The 21,116-nt window shown below is 38.0% G+C and overlaps 1 protein-coding gene across 5 annotated transcripts in view; it reads left to right on the plus strand.

The window, feature by feature from the left end:
* The window catches only part of HNRNPR (heterogeneous nuclear ribonucleoprotein R), a 34,527-nt gene extending 14,276 nt beyond the window's left edge, over positions 1 to 20,251 (plus strand). For 3 of the 5 annotated variants that reach the window (XM_012538997.3, XM_004285643.4, XM_033416330.2), the window contains 6 exons: positions 6,810 to 6,986; positions 8,575 to 8,710; positions 10,155 to 10,360; positions 15,777 to 15,926; positions 18,715 to 18,836; positions 18,973 to 20,251. In XM_012538997.3, the coding sequence (XP_012394451.1) occupies positions 6,810 to 6,986; positions 8,575 to 8,710; positions 10,155 to 10,360; positions 15,777 to 15,926; positions 18,715 to 18,836; positions 18,973 to 19,585 (1,404 nt within the window). In that variant the 3' untranslated portion in view covers positions 19,586 to 20,251. The remainder of the gene's footprint in view (positions 1 to 6,809; positions 6,987 to 8,574; positions 8,711 to 10,154; positions 10,361 to 15,776; positions 15,927 to 18,714; positions 18,837 to 18,972) is intronic. The other 2 variants (XM_033416334.2, XM_049696782.1) reach the window with 1 other exon arrangement.
* Positions 20,252 to 21,116: the final 865 nt, after the last annotated feature.

A 21,116-nucleotide genomic window follows, 5' to 3' on the forward strand; every position in this document is an offset into this window, starting at 1 on the left:
GGGCTAATCTTTGTTGCGGTGCGTGGGCTTCTCATTGCGGTGGCTTCTCTTGTTGCGGAGCGTGGGCTCTAGGCACGCGGGCTTCAGTAGTTGTGGCTCACGGGATCTAGAGCGCAGGCTCAGTAGTTGTGGCGCACTGGCTTAGTTGCTCCGCGGCACGTGGGATCTTCCTGGACCAGGGCTCGAACCCATGTCTCCTGCATCAGGAGGTGGATTCTTAAGCACTGCGCCACCAGGGAAGCCCCTCAACTGTATTTTCATAGTGCCACTGCATGTACTTTCTTTGCTTTTGCCTGTATTTGTAATGGGTAGGGAGAAAATATGGATGGTGGATGATGTAATAATGAGGCACAACTGCGTTATGTTAATAGAAACAATATAAAGCAAAATTTTCTTCCCAGAACAGTTTTAAAATACTCAAATACAGATATTCTCAAATTTAAAAATATTCAAACCAGGCTAGGCCTAGTGTGGCCAGAGAACCTAGCCACACCAAAAAATACATTTCAGAATTAATACCAATTACTCTTGTGTATTTTTTGTTTCAGGATACCTTTTATCAGTAGCTTTTTTTTTTTTTTTAAAGTGCTGTGCCCTGTTAATGCTGATTTATAGAGTTGATAATGTTGTAGGGTGATATGGCTGAAGCTAGTGAGAAGTGGTCAGATTCTGGATAATTTGAAAGCATATCTAACAGGATTTATTGATGAGTTGGATATGGAGATATGAGAGAAAGGAACCAAAGATGACTTTAAGACTCATGACCTGAGCGGCTGGAAGGATGGAATTGCCATTTGTTGAAATGCGGAAGGCTATAGAGAAGAGCAAATTAGCGGGATTGAAAGATAGTAGTTCAGTTCTGGACATGTTATGAGTTAGATGTCTCTTAGACATCCAGATGGAGCTGTTGAGTGAGCAGTTGCTTATATCATGGAGTTCATAGGAGAATTCTGGCTGGAGATTATAAATGTGGGAGGCATAAGCAACTAGATGGGTTTTTAAATATATATATATATATTTATTTATTTATTTATTTATTTATTTTTGGCTGCCTTGGGTCTTAGTTGTGGCGTGCAGGCTTCTCTCTAGTTGTGGCGTGCAGGCGCCAGACTGTGTGGGCTCTGTAATTCTGGCACGCAGGCTCTCTAGTTGTGGCACACAGGCTCTAGAGCGTGCGGGCTCAGTAGTTGCAGCATGGGCTTAGTTGCCCTGCGGCATGTGGAATCTTAGTTCCCTGACCAGGGATCGAGCCTGCATCCCCTGCATTGGAAGGCGGATTCTTAACCACTGGACCACCAGGGAAGTCTCTAGATGGTATTTTAAAACCGTGAGTTTGGGTGTGTCACCAAGGAAGTGTGTGTAGCTAGAGAAAAGGTCTGAGATCTGATTCCTGCAGTCCTTCAACATTTAGAGTTTGGGGAGACAAGGAGGAACTAGCAAAGGGGACTGAGAAGAAAGAGCCAATGAGGTAAGAAAAACCAGGAGTGGGGTGTCCCAGAAGTCAAGTGAAGAAAGTTTTCACAGAAGGAAGAATGGTTAATTATATCAAACTTCCCAAGTAAGATGAAGACTAAGAATTGACATTTGATTGTGACAGCATTGATGGCATTAATGACTTTGACTGGAATGGTGGTAAAAGCCAGATTTGCAGAAGATTCAAGAGACTAAGGAGATGAGAAATTTGAGGCAGCAAGTATATATGGCTCTTTTGAGCAATTTTGCTACAAAGGGTAGCAGAGAAACGGGGCAATAGCTAGAAGGTGTTATGATCAAGGTATATTCTTTATTTTTTATTTATTTATTTTTTTTGCGGTACACGGGCCTCTCACTGTTGTGGCCTCTCCTGTTGCGGAGCACAGGCTCCGGACGCATAGGCTCAGCGGCCATGGCTCACAGGCCCAGCCACTCCGCGGCATGTGGGAACTTCCCGGACCGGGGCACGAACCCGTGTCCCCTGCATCGGCAGGCGGACTCTCAACCACTGCGCCACCAGGGAAGCCCCTATTTTTTATTTTAATTTAAATTTTAAGGGAGAAATTATAACATACTATGTGCTGATAGGAATGATCCATGTATAAAGGGAGAAATTGATGATAAAATTGTTGCCGGACCAAGTGTCCTTGAGTAAGAAAGAAAGGATGGAATCTAGTGCGTAAGTTATAGTATGAGGTAGATGTTCATTTGTATATTCATTCAAAGATGAGCAGCTGTTGTGTCCCTGGCAGTGTTCAGTGCTGGGAATAAAATGAGGATCAAGATGTGGGCTCTCTGCTCACATGGAAATTGAACCCTCTTGCTGATGTTATTCCCAGATAAGGATCTTGAGACTCGCTGATTGAGAAACTTGCTCAAGGTAAATAAAATGTAGATTTGAATCCCACATAACTAAAAACTCACTGTTTCTCAAATTCTCCCTACCTTTAAGCTATCACCCTACTACACCAAGCCACCATCATCCCTTGCCGTATTAAGCTGACTGGTCAGCCTGTTTTTCCATACAGTCCACTTTCTATCCAGCTGCCAGAATATTCCTTTTCTTTCTTTTTCTTTTTTTAAAATTAATTAATTTTATTTTTGGCTGCGTTGGGTCTTGGTTGCTGTGCGTGGGCTTTTCTCTGGTTGTGGCGAACGGGGGCTACTCTTCGTTGCAGTGCGTGGGCTTCTCATTGCGGTGGCTTCTCTTGCTGTGGAGCACGGGCTCTAGGTGTGCGGGCTTCAGTAGTTGTGGCTCGTGGGCTCTAGAGCGCAGGCTCAGTAGTTGTGGTGCACAGGCTTTGTTGCTCCTCGGCATGTGGGATCTTCCCTGACCAGGGCTCGAACCCATGTCCCCTGCATTAGCAGGCGAGTTCTTAACCACTGCGCCACCAGGGAGGCCCCAGAATATTCCTTTTAGAACATAAGTAATACCTAGTTATTTGTCTGCTCAAATCCTCTGTCTTCGTAAGAAATAAAACTCAAACGTCTAACCATGGTTTAACTTAATCTGGCTCCTGTTCTCTCTTGCCCATCACTGTCTCCTGTGTGGACATTTTATTTTAATTTTTAAAAATAAATATTTATTTGGTTGCACCAGGTCTTAGTTGCAGCTGGTGGGCTCCTTAGGTGTGGCATGCAAACTCTTAGTTGTGGCATGCATGTGGGATCTAGTTCCCTGACCAGGGGTCAAACCTGGACCCCCTGCATTGGGAGCGCAGAGTCTTACCCAGTGCGCCACCAGGGAAGTCCCAGATCTTTTATTTTAATCACTGACCTATTTGTTGTTCTTCAGATAATGTCAGTTGTACTCCCCATCTTTTTGTACTTGTTCCACCACCTTGGAGTGCTCTTTCCTCAGATTTTTACTTAATTTTCTCTCTTAGGTCTCAGTTCAAATTCACCTTTTCAGGGAGGCCCTTCTATTAAAATACAGCCTCTTCTTCCTTTATCCCTTTTCTTTGCTTTTTTAAAAAAATATTTATTTGTTTATTTGGCTGCGCCAGGTCTTAGTTGGGGCTCGCAGGACTTTTTTTTTTTTTTTAGTTGCGGCACGTGGGATCTTTTAGTTGTGGCATGCAAACTCTTAGTTGCTACATGCATGTGAGATCTAGTTCCCTGACCAGGGATTGAACCCGGGCCCCCTGCATTGGGAATATGGAGTCTTAGCCACTGGGCCATCAGGGAAGTCCCCCTTTTCTTTGCTTTTATTTTTTTAATTTTTTAAAAATAAATTTATTTTATTTATTTTTGGCTGCGTTGGGTCTTCATTGCTGTGTGTGGGCTTTCTCTAGTTTTGGCGGGTGGGGGCTATTCTTCATTGCGGTGTGCAGGCTTCTCATTGCGGTGGCTTCTCTTGTAGTGGAGCGTGGGCCCAAGGCGCGTGGGCTTCAATAGTTGTGGCATGCGGGCTCAGTAGTTGTGGTGCACGGGCTTAGTTGCTCTGTGGCATGTGGGATCTTCCCGGACCAGGGCTCGAGCCCATGTCCCCTGCATTGGCAGGCAGATTCTTAACCACTGCACCACCAGGGAAGTCCCTTTGCTTTTATTTTACTTAGCCTTTAACATCTCCTGGAATCATATTGTTTATCTTTAAAAATTTTTCTTGTCAGTAGAATATAAGCTTCATTAATGCCTAGACCTGTCTGGTGTTCACTCTTATCTCTAGAATGTAGAAAAATGCATGGCTTATGAGTCCATGTCTCGTGAAAGGTCTGGACAAGTTCTCTGAATAGGAAGGGAGCCAGTTATCTGTATAGGGTAGCATTATACATTGGAGCAACTTCAGCTTATATTTAAAAAATAAATTGGATATGGATGGGGATGGGAGGGATTAAAAATATCTGAGGTTTTTATGAGAGTATTATTTCCTCAGTCATCTTGGGGTGGAGGGGGAGAGCAGAAATTACGTTCTCCCAAGAGAAATGTGGGGAAAATCAGAGGAGCCAACTGACAAGGGTGGGTTTTAGTCATTTTGATTTTCGGATAAAGGAAACGTTTGTTATAAATATATTATACCTTTATTGTAAAATATTTAGAAAATATAATAAGGAGAATAAAATTAGAGTAGTTTTTTTTCATGCATTGATAACAACTTTTAATATTCTGATACATAGTCATTCTTATCTATACATACATTTATAATCGAAAACCAGAAATTGGCGTTGCTGAACTTACTGATGATTTGGGGTAAAATCAGGACTATCAGAGGAAATGTTTAATAGGTAGTTGGAGATATAGAATTAGGTCTCAGGATGTATGGGATGTATTGGGAGATGACTGTAGAGTTGTAGCCTTTGGGAATGGATATGATCCTTATGAGTGAAGAAAATACAGTGAATTATGGGAAATAGGGCCATAACTTTGGGAAACATGCAGATTATTATTAGATGGATAGACATATCACCATGGAAAGGATAGAGGAGTAGTTAAAGATTAAGACCAGGTTAGTGGAGGATTCTGAAAGCTTAAGGGAAGAGAATTTTCAGAAGATAACATCACCAGTGTTAATGCTTGTTGAGAAGGCAAGGATGATGAGACTGAGGAAGGAAAGACTTCTGAATTTGGTCCTTAGAAGTCCATTAGTGACGTTAGGGCATACAGTTTAGTGATAGAAGAAGCAGCCAATTTTTAGAGAGTTAAAGAGAGCGTAGATGCAAGTACTTTTCAGAGTGAGCTTTTATTAGAAAGATGGTTCTGTAGGGATGTCACTCAGATGATGCCTGATGTCTTATTTATACTTCTCGTAGCTGCACAGTACTAAGCATACAGTAGATGTGTTGAAAAGAATAACTGCATGAGTGAAATAAAACAGATATGGGCCATGTGTTCAAAGCATTTAAAAGTGAAAGGAAAGATACAGGCTAAAAAAGGGTTTTTTTGTTTGTATTTTGTTTTGTTATGGGAGATTTGGCATGTTTGAAGACGGAGGAACCACTGGGAAGGAGAGAATGCACTGAGCAAAATAGGACAGTTGAAGAGATGAAGATTTGCGATTATTTCCAGAAGAAGGTAGTGAGAAGAAATGGGCTTATTTATTAGGGTTAAGGAGCTAACCTTTTTTTGGAAAGGAGGTAAATTTCTGAGGTATAAAGGAAAGAAGTGAAAATAGATGTTGAGAAAGGTTTTTAAGACTGAGAGGAAAGAATGTTAGGAAACCAATGGCTTTTCAGGTGATCTCCTTAGAATGAGGTTTAGTGAACGGGGATTGGAGACTTTAAGGAAGTAGACAAATGAGAATAGCTGTCGTGTGAGAATTGTGCTAGAGATTTAGAAGAAGACCTCAAGTTTTACCAGATAGCAGTGAAGGTGAATCTGATTATTTTGAAAAGGATTGTCTTAAGATAGCACAACTGTAGTAGAGCTTAATACCAGAAACTTAATCTCCAGTAATAATATTGGCATCTTTTGGATTGCTGTTATTATTACTTCATTAATCAGGTCATTTCAGAATATGAAATGCTGATGTAGATGAGTTTCACTAAAAAATTCGTCTCATGCAAACACTAATATACTCTTTAAGACTTTGTGTGTGGATTGCAAATGTTTTAACATAAAAGATTATTTTCAATGTTGCTGACATGGTGGAAATTTGAAGAAAATTGTAGTCTGATATTAAATACTGAGAGGGTTTCTGATTGTTTGATTCTAATTTATCATTCTTATATAACTTAATCCTACTTACTATTTAATTCTAACTAAGCACACAAAATCTTCAAGTGTTGAAAATTTTTTTCATACTTACTTAAAATGTAATATCCTGATAGAGAAAGGGATAGATTGAAGCACTGGAGTTTTTTTTTTTTTAAGCCACACAGCATGTGGGATCTTAGTTCCCTGACCAGGGATTGAACCCGCGCCCCCTGCATTGGAAGGGCCGAGTCTTAACCACTGGACCAACAGGGAAGTACCAGCACTGGAGTTCTAAGTAGTAAAGAATTTGGAGTTGAGGAGAAAATATGAGGAAGACCTCATCAATCTTTTTGTTCAATTATTGTTTTTATAAAAATGCAGAGGTATTTCCATGAAGATTTATACATGCCTTTCTGTTTTTTGTGAGAAAAAAACAAATTATAAAAATTCAGAATTTAGAGTTACTACAAATTTTGCACACTTTTATTAATCATTTTCCATTTTTCAATATAGAATATTGTTCTTTGTTGATGCCTTGAAAGTCATTATAATAAAAACTAAGGTTAGCTTTGCAAGATTCAAATTGTCCCCATTTTTCCTTAACCATCTTTCTGTCCCCACCCCTTAAAAAAAAGGCAACTGGGCTTTGTGGCTCTAAAATCAAATGCTTACATTGGGATTCTAACACAGAGGTTTTATTTCAGGTCTTTGTAGGTAAAATACCAAGAGATTTATATGAGGATGAGTTGGTGCCCCTTTTTGAAAAGGCTGGTCCCATTTGGGATCTACGTCTTATGATGGATCCACTGTCTGGTCAGAACAGAGGGTATGCATTTATCACCTTCTGTGGAAAGGAAGCTGCACAGGAAGCTGTTAAACTGGTATGTGATAAGCAAATGCCCACTGTCTAGCAAGTCATTTGAGAGAAATACCTCAATTAAAAACATTTGCAGTTAACATTGTTTCACTTTCTTTAGTTTTTGCTTTGAAAGTTTTTATATTGACTGAGTTGGTATGTGACCGTTGGCTATTTTTTTCTGATTATAAAAGTAAAAAAGAAATGAAAGTACCCAAGAAATAAGGTGTTAGAGAAAGTCTCCCGTAATTCTAAGAAGTTATTTATTAGAGTGATTAGTATCTAAAGTTTCATTGAATATTTGGCTTCTGCAGGTCTCTCTTTTGATCTTAGACAAAAATGTCAGTTCTTGCTGTTAAACTTTAGGGTAGGATTCTTAAAGTGTGATGAAGTCTGGGATGGGTTCTCGGGAACATAACTGGGCAACAGTGACTTTTAGGACACAATTCAGGAAATGGCTATGAATCTCTTTTGTTTTTGTCATAGCCTAATCATACAGTTTATTTTCTAAGTATATTCTTGTTCTTTCCTATCTCTTTGTTTCCAAGCCCTCCAGTTCTCTCTGTCTTTAATCTTTCTCTCTTTTTCTACTGTTTTATAACCAATCTAGTAATTTCCTTTGTGTAGGGCCTTTTACCCTTTGTACTTATTCCAGAGGAGTAGTAGTAGTAGTATTAACAGTTAGGCCAATTAAGTATATCTTTACTCCTATTCTGTTAAGATACAACCCTCTCAGTAACCCAAAATAGCAATATCGTTGTTCCTTGGCATATTCTTTTGCCAGACAGCTAAAGGCCTCACTTAGTCTAGTTCTAGTTCTTCTAGAATAGTAACCTCTTTCACCAAGGCTTTTGGTTTTATTAGTTGCCTCAAAATTAGTTTTACTTGTAGCTTGACCCAGATTTTCGTTTTTATTACGGACTTTTCCTTCCAGTTTGTTTATTCAGTACCGAGAAGTTTCAAAGCTTTATTTCCTTGTTTCTGACAACATATGGATGATTTTTTTAAAAAATTACATATCTTTTAGTAAACTAATAGGTAAGTAATGTTAAGCCATTAAAAAGCTAAAGTTTATCAAGGAAATCATCACCATAGCCATTTAAATGAAACATTTTTTATTCCTGTCATTTCATATAATTTTATAAGTGTTGTGTTCGACATGTAGTTTCAGATGTTGGAATTCTATGTTTTATGTAAAATGTGAAATTCTTCTAAATTTCTTTACATTGATTAAACATAGCTGGTATTCTTTATATATTGTTATTTTGCCTGTGGCTTATCTATATCTGATTTCATCTCCAAGGGCAGATGAATGATCAGTCTCAGGTATTTTTTCTGAAATTCTCTGGGAGAAAATCTTCAGATAGATAATACTGAAATATGAGATCAGATCTTTTTAAAGATAAAATGAATAGCAGTGAAGGTTAAAACTAAAACGAGAGGCTGTAACAGGTTTAAAAATACACATTTTATGTTACGGCAAGCATGAGGGAACTCCGTGAGTTCATGAGGCAGGGAGTATTTGACCTTAAATTGTTCAGTCTTTTAGCTTGAGATCAGTTGTTCTGAGTTTGGGGTGGTTGTGGGGTGTCTGGTTCTTTTCTTCCTTTCAGTGTGACAGCTATGAAATTCGCCCTGGTAAACACCTTGGAGTGTGCATTTCTGTGGCAAACAACAGGCTTTTTGTTGGATCAATTCCGAAGAATAAGACTAAAGAAAACATTCTGGAAGAATTCAGTAAAGTCACAGGTAAAACAAAAATGTATTTAGAAATTAGTTTTGGGAAATCTGTGGTACTATTTATAGGTGCAAAAAAACGAGGTGTATCTTAATCTAAGAATTCACATGTCTATTCAGTGTCTAAATTGCCTCCTTCTTTTTAGTGGTTTGGACTAAGCAGCTTCCCTCGTAGCCTCAATTTCTTGGAATGTCCTCTTTACTTTGCCTTAATTGAACCCTAGCTTTTGACACAGTCTTTGCCCTATAGCTCAAGTGAAGGAAGGCTTTTTTCCCCCTTGACATTCAATGTGCTTTAGGGCTAAGGGGATGAGAGTTCTTAATCCTCCTTCTTCCTCTTACGTTGTCTAGATCAGATTTTTCCAAATTTCCAATTTTAAATTCATGGAAGTGATTGAAAAGAACATTTTATATCACAGATTTATATACACTTATATATAACTGAAACAAAATTTAACAAAATTATATTTTCGCTTACTGCATATGATTTAGTCTTACATTTCCTATTCCATTTCATTGTTTTAAATGCTAATGGAGATCCACTAATGCTAGCTGCATTTAAAAAAACACTTTTAGACGATTACTTCTCCATCCCATATAAAAACCATTATTTCTTTAACATTTTTGTCATCCAGACATATACTACAGATAAACAATCCTTTCTCCCTCCTTCAAACTGTCACCTGTTGCTCTTCTGGTTTCAGTCTTGCATTAATTGAAGATTTTTTCTGGTTCACAGTCTTTCTCTTCTGCCCGAAATTGACTTACTGTTAGTACTTTTAACATCTATGTGGATGAACCATCCAGTGCTGTAACCTCCTAGTTTTATGACTGCCTCATCTCTGGTCCTTCACTTCAGCTCTCCCACATCCAAATCACATTCTGGATCTTGCTGCTGGGAGTAAAATCTAAGCACTCTTAAGGATATGGATGGTATTTAAAAGTAGGGACCACCTAGAAAGAACATATATGGAAAGATGAGGGTACAGGACTAAGACCAGAGGTACACTGGTTTTAAGCAATTACTTTTATTCTTGGTAAAAATAGTAACTTTTAAAAAGTTAGATTCAAGGATGATTTTTGGTCATGATTAGTTGTTGAATGTTCTCTTGGATTTATATTATAATTTTGTTTTTAAGTTCCTTGGTAGTATTTTCATAAATTTTAAGCTCACGTTATGTCAAACACTCTAAAACATTCTTGTATGTCAGAATACAGTAGTTGGACTTGTTTATGGCTGTACCTTCAGGATCCCTAAAATTAAAAGGGAACATAAAATACTATCCCTAGCTCCATATCTAATAACGCTGATTTAATTGTCTACTAGGTAATTAGCAAATCATTTTGAGGCTTCTTCAGTTATGTTTTGCTCTTCGGCAAGTGGATTTAGGTCTGCCTAATCGCTAAATGTGTGGTGGATGCTTTTGGCTTATATATCTGGCTGTTGGTTTAACAGAGGGTTTGGTGGACGTTATTCTCTATCATCAACCCGATGACAAAAAGAAGAATCGGGGGTTCTGCTTCCTTGAGTATGAGGATCACAAGTCAGCAGCACAAGCCAGACGCCGGCTGATGAGTGGAAAAGTAAAAGTATGGGGAAATGTAGTTACGGTTGAATGGGCTGACCCTGTGGAAGAACCAGATCCAGAAGTCATGGCTAAGGTAAATGCAATTGCTTGGGTTGGGGGTGCGGTTGTCATTTAAATTTTGTACTCAGAATAATGCTCGAATATTTCAAATTTTACAGTAAATACAAATTGTAGCCCTTGATCTTAACTATTTAGACACCAAATTTAACAGTCTGTCTTGGTATCCAGCAATTTCCATTAACCATTCCTTTTTCTGCAGATTAAATGTGTAAAAGGAACTGAAATGAAATCCCTTCAATTAAGTGTTTAGTGCTAGGCACTATGAGAGATACAAAGGTAAAAAAGTTAAGAAAAGAAAAAAGACAAGGTCTTACTGAATAAAGAGAGAAGTAATGTTCTGGTGATTATGAGTTATAATCTTCATTGACCATACTGTGACTTTTATTACATGGCCATGAATTATATTTTATTGAGATTTATAGTTTACTTTCCTTTTTCTTTTTAAACTGCCTTCATTTTTAATTTTTTTAATTTATTATTTATTTATTTATGGCTGTGTTAGGTGTTCATTTCTGTGCGAGGGCTTTCTCCAGTTGTGGCAAGCGGGGGCCACTCTTCATCGCGGTGCACGGGTCTCTCACTATCGCAGCCTCTCTTGTTGTGGAGCACAGACTCCAGACGCACAGGCTCAGTAGTTGTGGCTCACGGGCCTAGTTGCTCTGCGGCACGTGGGATCCTCCCAGACCAGGGCTCGAACCCGTGTCCCTCGCATTAGCAGGCAGATTCTCAACCACTGCGCTACCAGGGAAGCCCCATGTTTCTTTTTTTAAAGCTTTTCTTCTCTTTTTTCTTCTTTTTTTTTTTTTGCGGTACGCGGGCCTCTCATTGTTGTGTTGTTGTGGCCTCTCCCGTTGCGGAGCACAGCCTCCGGACGCGCAGGCTCAGCGGCCATGGCTCACGGGCCCAGCCGCTCCGCAGCATGTGGGATCTTCCCGGACCGGGGCACGAACCCGTGTCCCCTGCATCGGCAGGCGGACTCTCAAACACTGCGCCACCAGGGAAGCCCCGTTTTTCTTTTTTTAAAGCTTTTCTTTTTTAATGATCAAGCTCCCTTAGAGTATTGTCTCCATGAAGACGGGCAAAGGGTTATCACGTTTGCTGTTATACCGTAGTGGCAAAATATGGATGACAAGTCCTGTAGCGGGCCCTCACTTTCCTCCTAAGTCCTGTACTTGCGTTGCCAGGATCTCTGCCTGGTAAAGGATGGTTCCAAGGGTTCTGGTTCTTAGACTTTCCTCTGGGAGACTCCTGGGGTTGAAGGGACACATCTGAAGTTGCATCTCTGCTGCTTTTAGTGAGTTTTCGAGTATTTTGGTGTATGTCTCTTTCCTTTTCGGAGGCAGCAACTCTATGGATGGTGATAAATGAGTGGTTGGATTATTCTGGACTGAGAAGTCTTTTCCTCAAGCTTTTTATTCCAGATTCTGAGGAGACAGTCCTCACTCTTGATTAGTTTGGAGGAGAGCCCTGGTTTATACTAGCATGGTAAAAGTTTTTGTAAGCAAAAGCATTTTTGGATTAAGCAAGGAAGATTCATTGAGAATGAACTGGAGAGACTCAGATGTGTCACTCACTCTTTTTCTCATATTCTGTGAGTAGATAGGTGTCAAGGAAAGGAACTGGGAATCTAAAGAGCCCTGATTTTTTATTTTTATTTATTACTAGCTTGATTTTAATTCCACTTGTTTCTTCACAAAGTCACAATTGTGACTTTGAGCAAACTTACTGAATTTGGATGTTATCTATTTTATTGGAGTTGGATAAATCTCTTTACAAGATCTCTTACAACTTTGAATCTACCTTGTGGAAACTGTAGCCTGTATTGCATTTCGTATAAAAACATTTTAAAAATAACTTACAGATTGAGAGGGGAATAACATCCCCCAGAATATCTAAAGTGTAGCTAGTAATTTGCTTATTCGACCCCTTTTCACATACCTCTGGTAACCTTTCAGATTGAAATTCATCTTAAATCTTTTTATAAGATTAGAAAAACCTCATGATTTTATTCTAGTAACTATTCTTCCTGGATCAAAAACAAGTTTCAGAATGAAAAGGAAGCCTCTATAAACTTGAACAATACCGATTTGAATAAACTTGATTGAATAATGCTCCTTTATTGTTTTCTGTTCCAGGGTTGGGCAAGGGGGAGTATACCCAATAGTGTAAAGCTTCTGCTGTTGATTCACTGTATCAGTGTTATCATTCATTGAAGATTTTTTTGCCAAGTTGGGTCATTTTTATAATCAACCAGAACCAAAGAGCCTAAATGTATCTTTCTTTTTTTTTAATTTTAATATTGGATTATAGTTTGATTTACAGTGTTATGTTAGTTTCAGGTGTACATAAATATATCTTTCTTAAAGGGACCTTTTTCCTACTGAATGTTTTAAACACAGTTTCAACTAGTAATTTTTATATAGGATGCTTTGGTTTCATCTCAGAAAAGAATAAAAGGTCCATGTTAAGTTTTAAAAAAAAAGGTAAATAAACCAATTGGAGGCCTGTCTAATGTAGAAATCAGACTTCAGTATGACAACATTGAGAAAGACAAAGGGTGTAATGATAGAGGTGGAAAACTTTCCTCCCTTGAATTAGTGTCTTCTCCCAAAATCCTTTTTACTCAGATAGCCGTTTATCTGAGGCGACTTTGTTCGGTAGGTGTGTTAATTTTTTTTTTTTTTTTGAATGAGTAATGTATTTCCTTAGTTCACAAATCAAAATTATACATAGAAATTCATCCTAAATCCTAAGTAGGAAGTCCTACTTCCACCTCTAGCCCCATCTACCATGTCCTCCTTGTCCCTTGTAGACATCCAGTGTTAATGGTCTCTGGTTTGTCCTTTTAGTGCTTCCTTGGACAAACACAGGCAAATATTAGTATATATTCTTTCCTTCCCTACTTTTTACACAAATGGTTACTGGTAGCTGTATTAATGATCTGTGTTTGCTTTATTCACTGTCATATTTCATCTCATCTCATATATTTCAGCTCTAAGGAAATATACCGTTATTTTATGTACCACTAAGAAATTATAAAATGCTGCCAATTAAACTATGACAAGTGCTTATCTGTCACATTGACTGTAAATTGGATCCGTATTTGGAGGTATAAAAATGGGGAAAAAAATCTTAGCAACAGTGTATCCTCGCATTTTTTTCAAAGTAGCTCTTAGAGCTCTTCTTAATTTTTTGACTACACAATTTTCCATTTTGTAGATGTACCATATACCATAGTATATTCAACCAGCTGGGCATTGGATGTTTCTAATCTTTTGTTATTATAGTACTCCAGTGAGTAAGCTTATATTGTTTCAGTTAATTCAAGTGCAAATATGTCTGTAGGATAGATTCTTGAGGGTAGAATTGTGGGCCAAAGGGTAAATGCATCTGTAATTATTAAGATACTGACCATATTCTCTGTAGGAGGTGTACTTGTATTCTGCTCCCCACCAGCAGAATACAACAGGCTGATGTTCCTCATCCTTGTCAAAAGAGGATAGGACCAAACTTCTGGGTTTTGCCAAATCTCATAACAAATGGTACCTCAAAGCTGTTATGATTTGCTTCTCTTTACTATGCATGCGTGAGTTTACATTTTTTATACATTTAAGGACCATTTGTGTTTCTTTGTATGAACCATGTATTCATGAATTTTGCCTATCTTTCCATTCATTTTGTTTTTCTGTTGATCTTTTTCTTATTTTCTGGAGATCTGATATGAAAGAGATTAACTCTGTGATATAAGTTGTTTTTTGACTTTGCTTATGGTATTTTTCTACTGTGTAGAAGTCATTTCTTTTCAGTAGTGGAATTTTTCAGTCCTTCGTAGTTTATAGATTTTAAGTCACAAAGCCTTCTCCAAGGTCAGTGTTACATAAAGGAATTGCCTTTATTTTCTTCTAATGCTTTCAACATCCCCCCCCTTTAAAATTTTTTATCTATTTGGACTTTATCCTGGTGTATAGTGTGAGGTATGGATCCAATTTTCATCTTTATTCAGATTAACACTACACTGATTAAATGATTTAAGCATTGAATTGATAGAGTTTGTCATGTCTAGTAGGGCTAGTCTCTAAATTTTGTTCTTATTTTTTTCCTGGCTCTTCCTGCTTGTTTATTTTTTCATATGAACTTTAGAATCAACACATCCAGTTCTGGGGGGTAAAAACAAAAATTTGTTGTTTTAGGGGGTCTTAGGGACCATATTAAATTTGTAAATTAACGTAGTAATAAATATATTTTGGTTCCTTGAAGGTCCTGTTCACAGTATTAGTTACTTTTAACGACATGGCAGGAGAAGGAACTGATAATTTATATAAATTGGTAACTAACAGAATCATTTTCTTGGTACTTTTCATACTTTCTATCATAGCACTTTTTTCTTTAATTGAAGTATAGTTGATTTACAATGTTTTGCCAGTCTGCTGTACAGCAGAGTGACTCGGTTATACACATATATACAATTTTTTGAATATTCTTTTGTATTATGGTTTATCACAGGATATTGAATATAGTTCCCTGTGCTATACAGTAGGACCTTGTTTATCCATTCTAAATATAATAGTTTGCATCCACCGACCCCAAACTCCCAGTCCATCCCTCCCCCCGCCCTGCCCCCCCGTCCCCAGCCCTTGGCAACCACAAGTCTGTTCTTCACGTCTGTATCACAGCACTTTTTTTTTTAACACTTCCATAAATTGCCATTTATTTTCTTTATAATCTTAACATTTTAGTAGATTTACAATACCATATTTTTGAACAGTTTTGTATACTTTTTTTAGCATTAATCTGTATACCATTTATCTTACTAAAAATAGTGTACAGAAATACAGTAGCACAGTATCATTAGCATCCAAGTTACAATATACTTTTTTTTTTTTTACACACACACACTGTATTTTATTTTTACAAGAGATAAATAAACTGACACCAAGCATTGTAAATGGATGACCACAACAAAGGCAGCAATGATTGCAATCACCAAACACGAAACACACTCATACTATGTCATAATATTGACATTCAGTCCAGGAATCCTCCACTGTAACAGCTCCTTTACTTTGCAGTGAAAATTGATTTGTATATTTTCTGCCTCTGAGTCCTTGTGGGATTTTTTTTTTTTATTCAAACAGAAAGTCACAGAAATTATAATCATTGCTCATCAGTTTGCTCAGTCCCATGTAATTAATTTTTTTATCTTGATCTTTTGTTAGCACTTTTATGAATTCATCAGTTTTCCATTAGAGTTCTGAAAATGCTTATTTATTCAGTTCAGCAGTATAGTCAGTTACCAGATCACAGCACTTTTAATACTTAATGTTTTAGAGAAGAAAAGCCTATGCCATGAAGATAAGAAGAAATACTTTAATATAGGACTTCAGCTAAAATTAAGTAGCCAATGCCAATTTGTATATTTGTTATATTAGGTGAAAGTTTTATTTGTGAGAAACTTGGCTACTACAGTGACAGAAGAAATACTGGAAAAGTCGTTTTCTGAATTCGGAAAACTTGAAAGAGTGAAGAAGTTGAAAGATTATGCATTTGTTCATTTCGAAGACAGAGGAGCAGCTGTTAAGGTAGAAAATTTTTAATTTTGTTTTTTGATACTTGAATTTTGTTGAAACTTGCTAAACACATAAAGTACTTTAAAAGCAAATAAAATTGTTTTCAGCTTTTACCGAACTCTGGAACTTTCTTTTAATAATCTCTGTGAAGTGGTAGTAGTATAACAGGTAAGACTCCATATTTCAAAGCCTAATTATTACTAACTGGGTTTGTGATCTCAGGCAAGTTATTTTTAATCTCTCTGTTATTTTTATAAGCCTAAGGTTTGATAGCATGATACCTTGAAAATGTTACAAGGAATAGTAATTAGCCGGTATAAATACTAAAATGGTAATGAGTGTATCGTAACTACTTTGTTTACCTTGGTTTGTGGACCTGTGAATGGAACTGAGCAGTGTACATGGCTTTATACCTAGTACAACACATTTAATTCAGTAGCTGTGCTCTGAGGGAATGGTTAGTTCTTCATAGTTTTGCCTTTCTTTAGTCATTTTAGAATCCTCATAGTATTGACTGTGTTTTGCCAGTTTCAGTAGTTGTTAGAAATATTTCTTGCATGGAATAGTTAATTTATTTGTTGATGATAGTATTGGAAAGTGTGAAACAAGTCTTTTCATAAGGTGTCTAGAACATATAACCCGAATACTCTGCTGCTTTCTGATGATAATGGATCAGTACCATCCTTAGTGGGTGAAATTTCAGGTTTCTTCTTCCTCTTGTTCCTCTCTCCTTTTTGGTGGAAGGCGGGGGAGGGGTGGAGGGGAGGGGGGGTGACAAGACAAAATAAAAGCTTTTTTATGTAATTGGGGAGATAGATCCGAAATCCTTGATGACTCAGGCCTGGTTCTTTTTCTACATGTTCTGTCGGTTAAAGTGATGCCACCTCTAATATGAGCAGTTTTTGTTTCCTGCTCAGGGTACTGCTTTAAAATGTGCCTTGTAGAATCTTTGACTAGTTAGAATTTATTGGTTTGCTTTTTGATGGAAGCTAATTAGTGAGACAATATTGCTTATAAAATTCACAGCTTAATACAGAATTTAATGTGTGGCTTCTGAATTGCCAGTGGTACGAAGGACAGATAACTAATACATGTATACCTTCTAAATACTCCTTTTGAATCAGTTGGTATTAAATAACTGGTTGTTCGTAATTTAAAATAATTTTCAAGGGTGGTTTGCCAAAGAAGTCTCTGAAATTACAAGATTTCTAGCTCAGTAACTGGAAATCAGGATGGCCAGAGGGGAGAGTAGACAGATGCTCCATTCTTTTGTTTATACCAGGAAGCTTTTATAGACTCATTTAGTTGCTTTAGTTGAAGCAGCCAAAAGCTAAGGTGGTGAAGGGGAAAAACTAGTTAGAGGAAGATACTGATTTAATCTTTGTCTAGATACTTGTAAAGCACTAAATATTCTTTATGGATAAAGCATTTTATTATGTATATCCAGAGAGGAAAAGGTTGTATAGGGAACAGAAAAGCTGTGGTGAGGAGGTGATACTTTGTTACTGAGTTACCTGAACCCTGAACCCTATGGCAGAGCCTATTAGGTGGAACTACATAAATAAAAAACTAGAGCCTAGAATACTTTTGATTACTGCTTTCCAGGTGAGTACTTGAATCTTCATTAGTTCAGGCCTTTGCTAGGCTTGTGCTTTTTATTCAGGCAAAGTGTGTTCCATGTTAAGCATTGTGGGGGGGACCTAGGCTTTTTTTGGTCAGTATCTTATTGAATTTCACTGATAACCTCATTTATGTTTCAAATCCTTAAAATTTTTATAGATCAACAGTTTAAGACTTACATGTTGAATGCCACATGTTTAAAAATTTGAATTCTGAAAAGTTTGTTACTACTGGCAGTTTTTCCAGTTGTGAATTTGCTGCTTTGGTTTGGCTAAGCTTGGAAGTTATTTAGAATTAAGTTTTTGGATTTAAGTAGCAGCAACAGGCAGCTCTCTGGCAATCTTTTATCTTTTTTTATTTTTATTTATTTTTATTTATTTATTCGTTTATTTAATTTTTGGCTGCATTGGGTCTTCACTGCATGCGGGTTTTCTCTGGTTGCTGAGAGTGGGGGCTACTCTTCGTTGTGGTGCACAGGCTTCTCATTGCAGTGGCTTCTCTTGTTGCGGAGCACAGGCTCTAGGCGCGTGGGCTTCAGTAGTTGTGGCACACAGGCTTCAGTAGTTGTGGCCCGCGGGCTCTAGAGTGCAGGCTCAGTAGTTGTGGCGCCCGGGCTTAGTTGCTCCGCGGCATGTGGGATCTTCCCTGACCAGGGCTCGAACCCGTGTCCCCTGCATTGGCAGGCGGATTATTAACCACTGTGCCACCAGGGAATCCCCAATCTTTTATCGGTTTTTTTTTGCGGTATGTGGGCCTCTTACTGTTGTGGCCTCTCCTGTTGCGGAGCGCAGGCTCCGGACGCACAGGCTCAGCGGCCATGGCTTACGGGCCCAGCCGCTCCACGGCATGTGGGATCTTCCCAGACCGGAGCACGAACCCGTGTCCCCTGCATCGGCAGGTGGACTCTCAACCACTGTGCCACCAGGGAAGCCCTATCTTTTTAAATATAATGGTAGGACATCAGTTTTGTTCTCAACATAATTTACACATAAGAAAGTAAGATTGAGGGGAACAAGTACTTTCTTTGTGTATTTTTTTTAACTTGGTGGGTATATTCATTTTGCAAATTAAAATAGTTGTGAAGTAAATTGCTTATCAAGTGTGTTAATGGCACAGATATGTTTGTTATGTTTAAAGTACTGTTATGTGTAAAGTAAATTTATTTCCTAATTTTGTATAGGCCATGGATGAAATGAATGGCAAAGAAATAGAAGGGGAAGAAATTGAAATAGTCTTAGCCAAGCCACCAGACAAGAAAAGGAAAGAGCGCCAAGCTGCTAGACAGGCCTCCAGAAGCACTGCGTGAGTCTACATTTTAGTAAATACATCTTTGAACAGAGAATAACTTGGTAACAGAGATCAGGTAATTTAAAAAGTCAGGAAGAGTCTTGAAGCAAACTAATTTGTTTTTTCTTTTCTCCCTTCCCTCCATTGCTAGGTATGAAGATTATTACTATCACCCTCCTCCTCGTATGCCACCTCCAATTAGAGGTCGGGGTCGTGGTGGGGGGAGAGGTGGATATGGCTACCCTCCAGATTACTATGGCTATGAAGATTACTATGATGATTACTATGGTTATGATTATCATGACTATCGTGGAGGCTATGAAGATCCCTACTACGGCTATGATGATGGCTATGCAGTAAGAGGAAGAGGAGGAGGAAGGGGAGGGCGAGGTGCTCCACCACCACCAAGGGGGCGGGGAGCACCACCTCCAAGAGGTAGAGCTGGCTATTCACAAAGGGGGGCACCTTTGGGACCACCAAGAGGCTCTAGGGGTGGCAGAGGGGGTCCTGCACAACAGCAGAGAGGCCGTGGTTCCCGTGGATCTCGGGGCAACCGTGGGGGCAATGTAGGAGGCAAGAGAAAGGCAGATGGGTACAACCAACCTGATTCCAAGCGCCGTCAGACCAACAACCAACAGAACTGGGGTTCCCAGCCCATCGCTCAACAGCCGCTTCAGCAAGGTGGTGACTATTCTGGTAACTATGGTTACAATAATGACAACCAGGAATTTTATCAGGATACTTATGGGCAACAGTGGAAATAGACAAGTGAGGGCTTGAAAATGATACTGGCAAGATACGATTGGCTCTAGACCTACATCCTTCAAAAAAAAAATTGGCTTATCTGTTTCATCTTTAAGTAGCAATTTGCTGCCATTTGTATTGGGCTGAAGAAATCACTATTGTGTATATACTCAAGTCTTTTTATTTTTTCCTCTTTTCATAAATGCTCTTGGACATTATTGGGCTTGCAGAGTTCCCTTATTCTGGGAGTTACAATGCTTTTATCCTTTCAGGCTTCATTTTAGCTTCAAAACAAGCTGAGCACACTGTTAAATCATGATTTTGCAGAACCTTTGGTTTTGGACAGCTTCATTTTTTGGATTTGGGATAGATTACCTAGCAGTATGGAGTATGCTGTAAATAAAAATACAAGCTAGTGCTTTGTCTTAGTAGTTTTAAGAAATTAAAGCAAACAAATTTAAGTTTTCTTGTATTGAAAATAACCTATGATTGTATGTTTTGCATTCCTAGAAGTAGGTCAACTGTGTTTTTAAATTGTTATAACTTCACACCTTTTTGAAATCTGCCCTACAAAATTTGTTTGGCTTAAACGTCAAAGCCGTGACAATTTGTTCTTTGATGTGATTGTATTTCCAATTTCTTGTTCATGTAAGATTTCAATAAAACTCAAAAATCTATTCAAAACATTACCTATTTCAAATTCAATTGTGTCCTAAAACATTATTTTATTCGTAATCCTTGCAAGGAATATTGTTTTCCAACTATAACTGCCTATGTGAGTGATCAAATTCATGCAAAATTTGTCTATTCCAGTATGTATCGTGGATATCAGACTGAGAATTAGACTAAATTCTAGTATTTATTCCAAATAGCACTGCACTGATTGATGTTCTCTCATAGTCTTTCCTAATTTGGCAATTTTATCCTTTATTTTTATTAAAAACAGGTTCAAAGGCTTTTGAACATTCTTGCAGGCATTGGATAATTTGCGTTAAATAAAATGGGGTTGGGGAAGCAGACTGCAATTTATTTTGACCCACATTCTTTCTATAAAGGATAATTTGTTGTCTGAAGACCTTATTTGCTGGAGTGAATGTACATAACAGGAAAAAATGTTAGTACTGTGGCGTCAATTGCTCTGCGGACTAAACTTCATGTAAACTTTTAGTATACATGATTGTGACTACCACTTCAGTTACTGGTTTAGGAATATAATTTCCTATTGCTATGTAAATTTACTCTGAGAAGCACTCATGCCTTATTAAGAGAGGCTTAAAAATATCCAGTAGTCCTACTTCTGACTTTCTGTTAATACCTCTTATTTTAATTTTTTTTACTACTCGAATGGCTAAAGTTTTGTTGGCCAAGTCATAGCATCTATTTCCATTTCCTTGAGAAATTCTGATTTATTGTAACTACTTTTTTTTGCTTGAGAATAAAAGGAACAAAAGAATCTGACCCTAACAGTGCAGAAAACTCTATCATTTTCAAATTACCAATAAAATTTTCCCTTCTATTCTTAGGTGAATCTAAAATGTTTTTAAATTATAA

This window comes from Orcinus orca, chromosome 1 (genome assembly GCF_937001465.1).
Source record: "Orcinus orca chromosome 1, mOrcOrc1.1, whole genome shotgun sequence".
NCBI lineage: Eukaryota > Metazoa > Chordata > Mammalia > Artiodactyla > Delphinidae > Orcinus > Orcinus orca.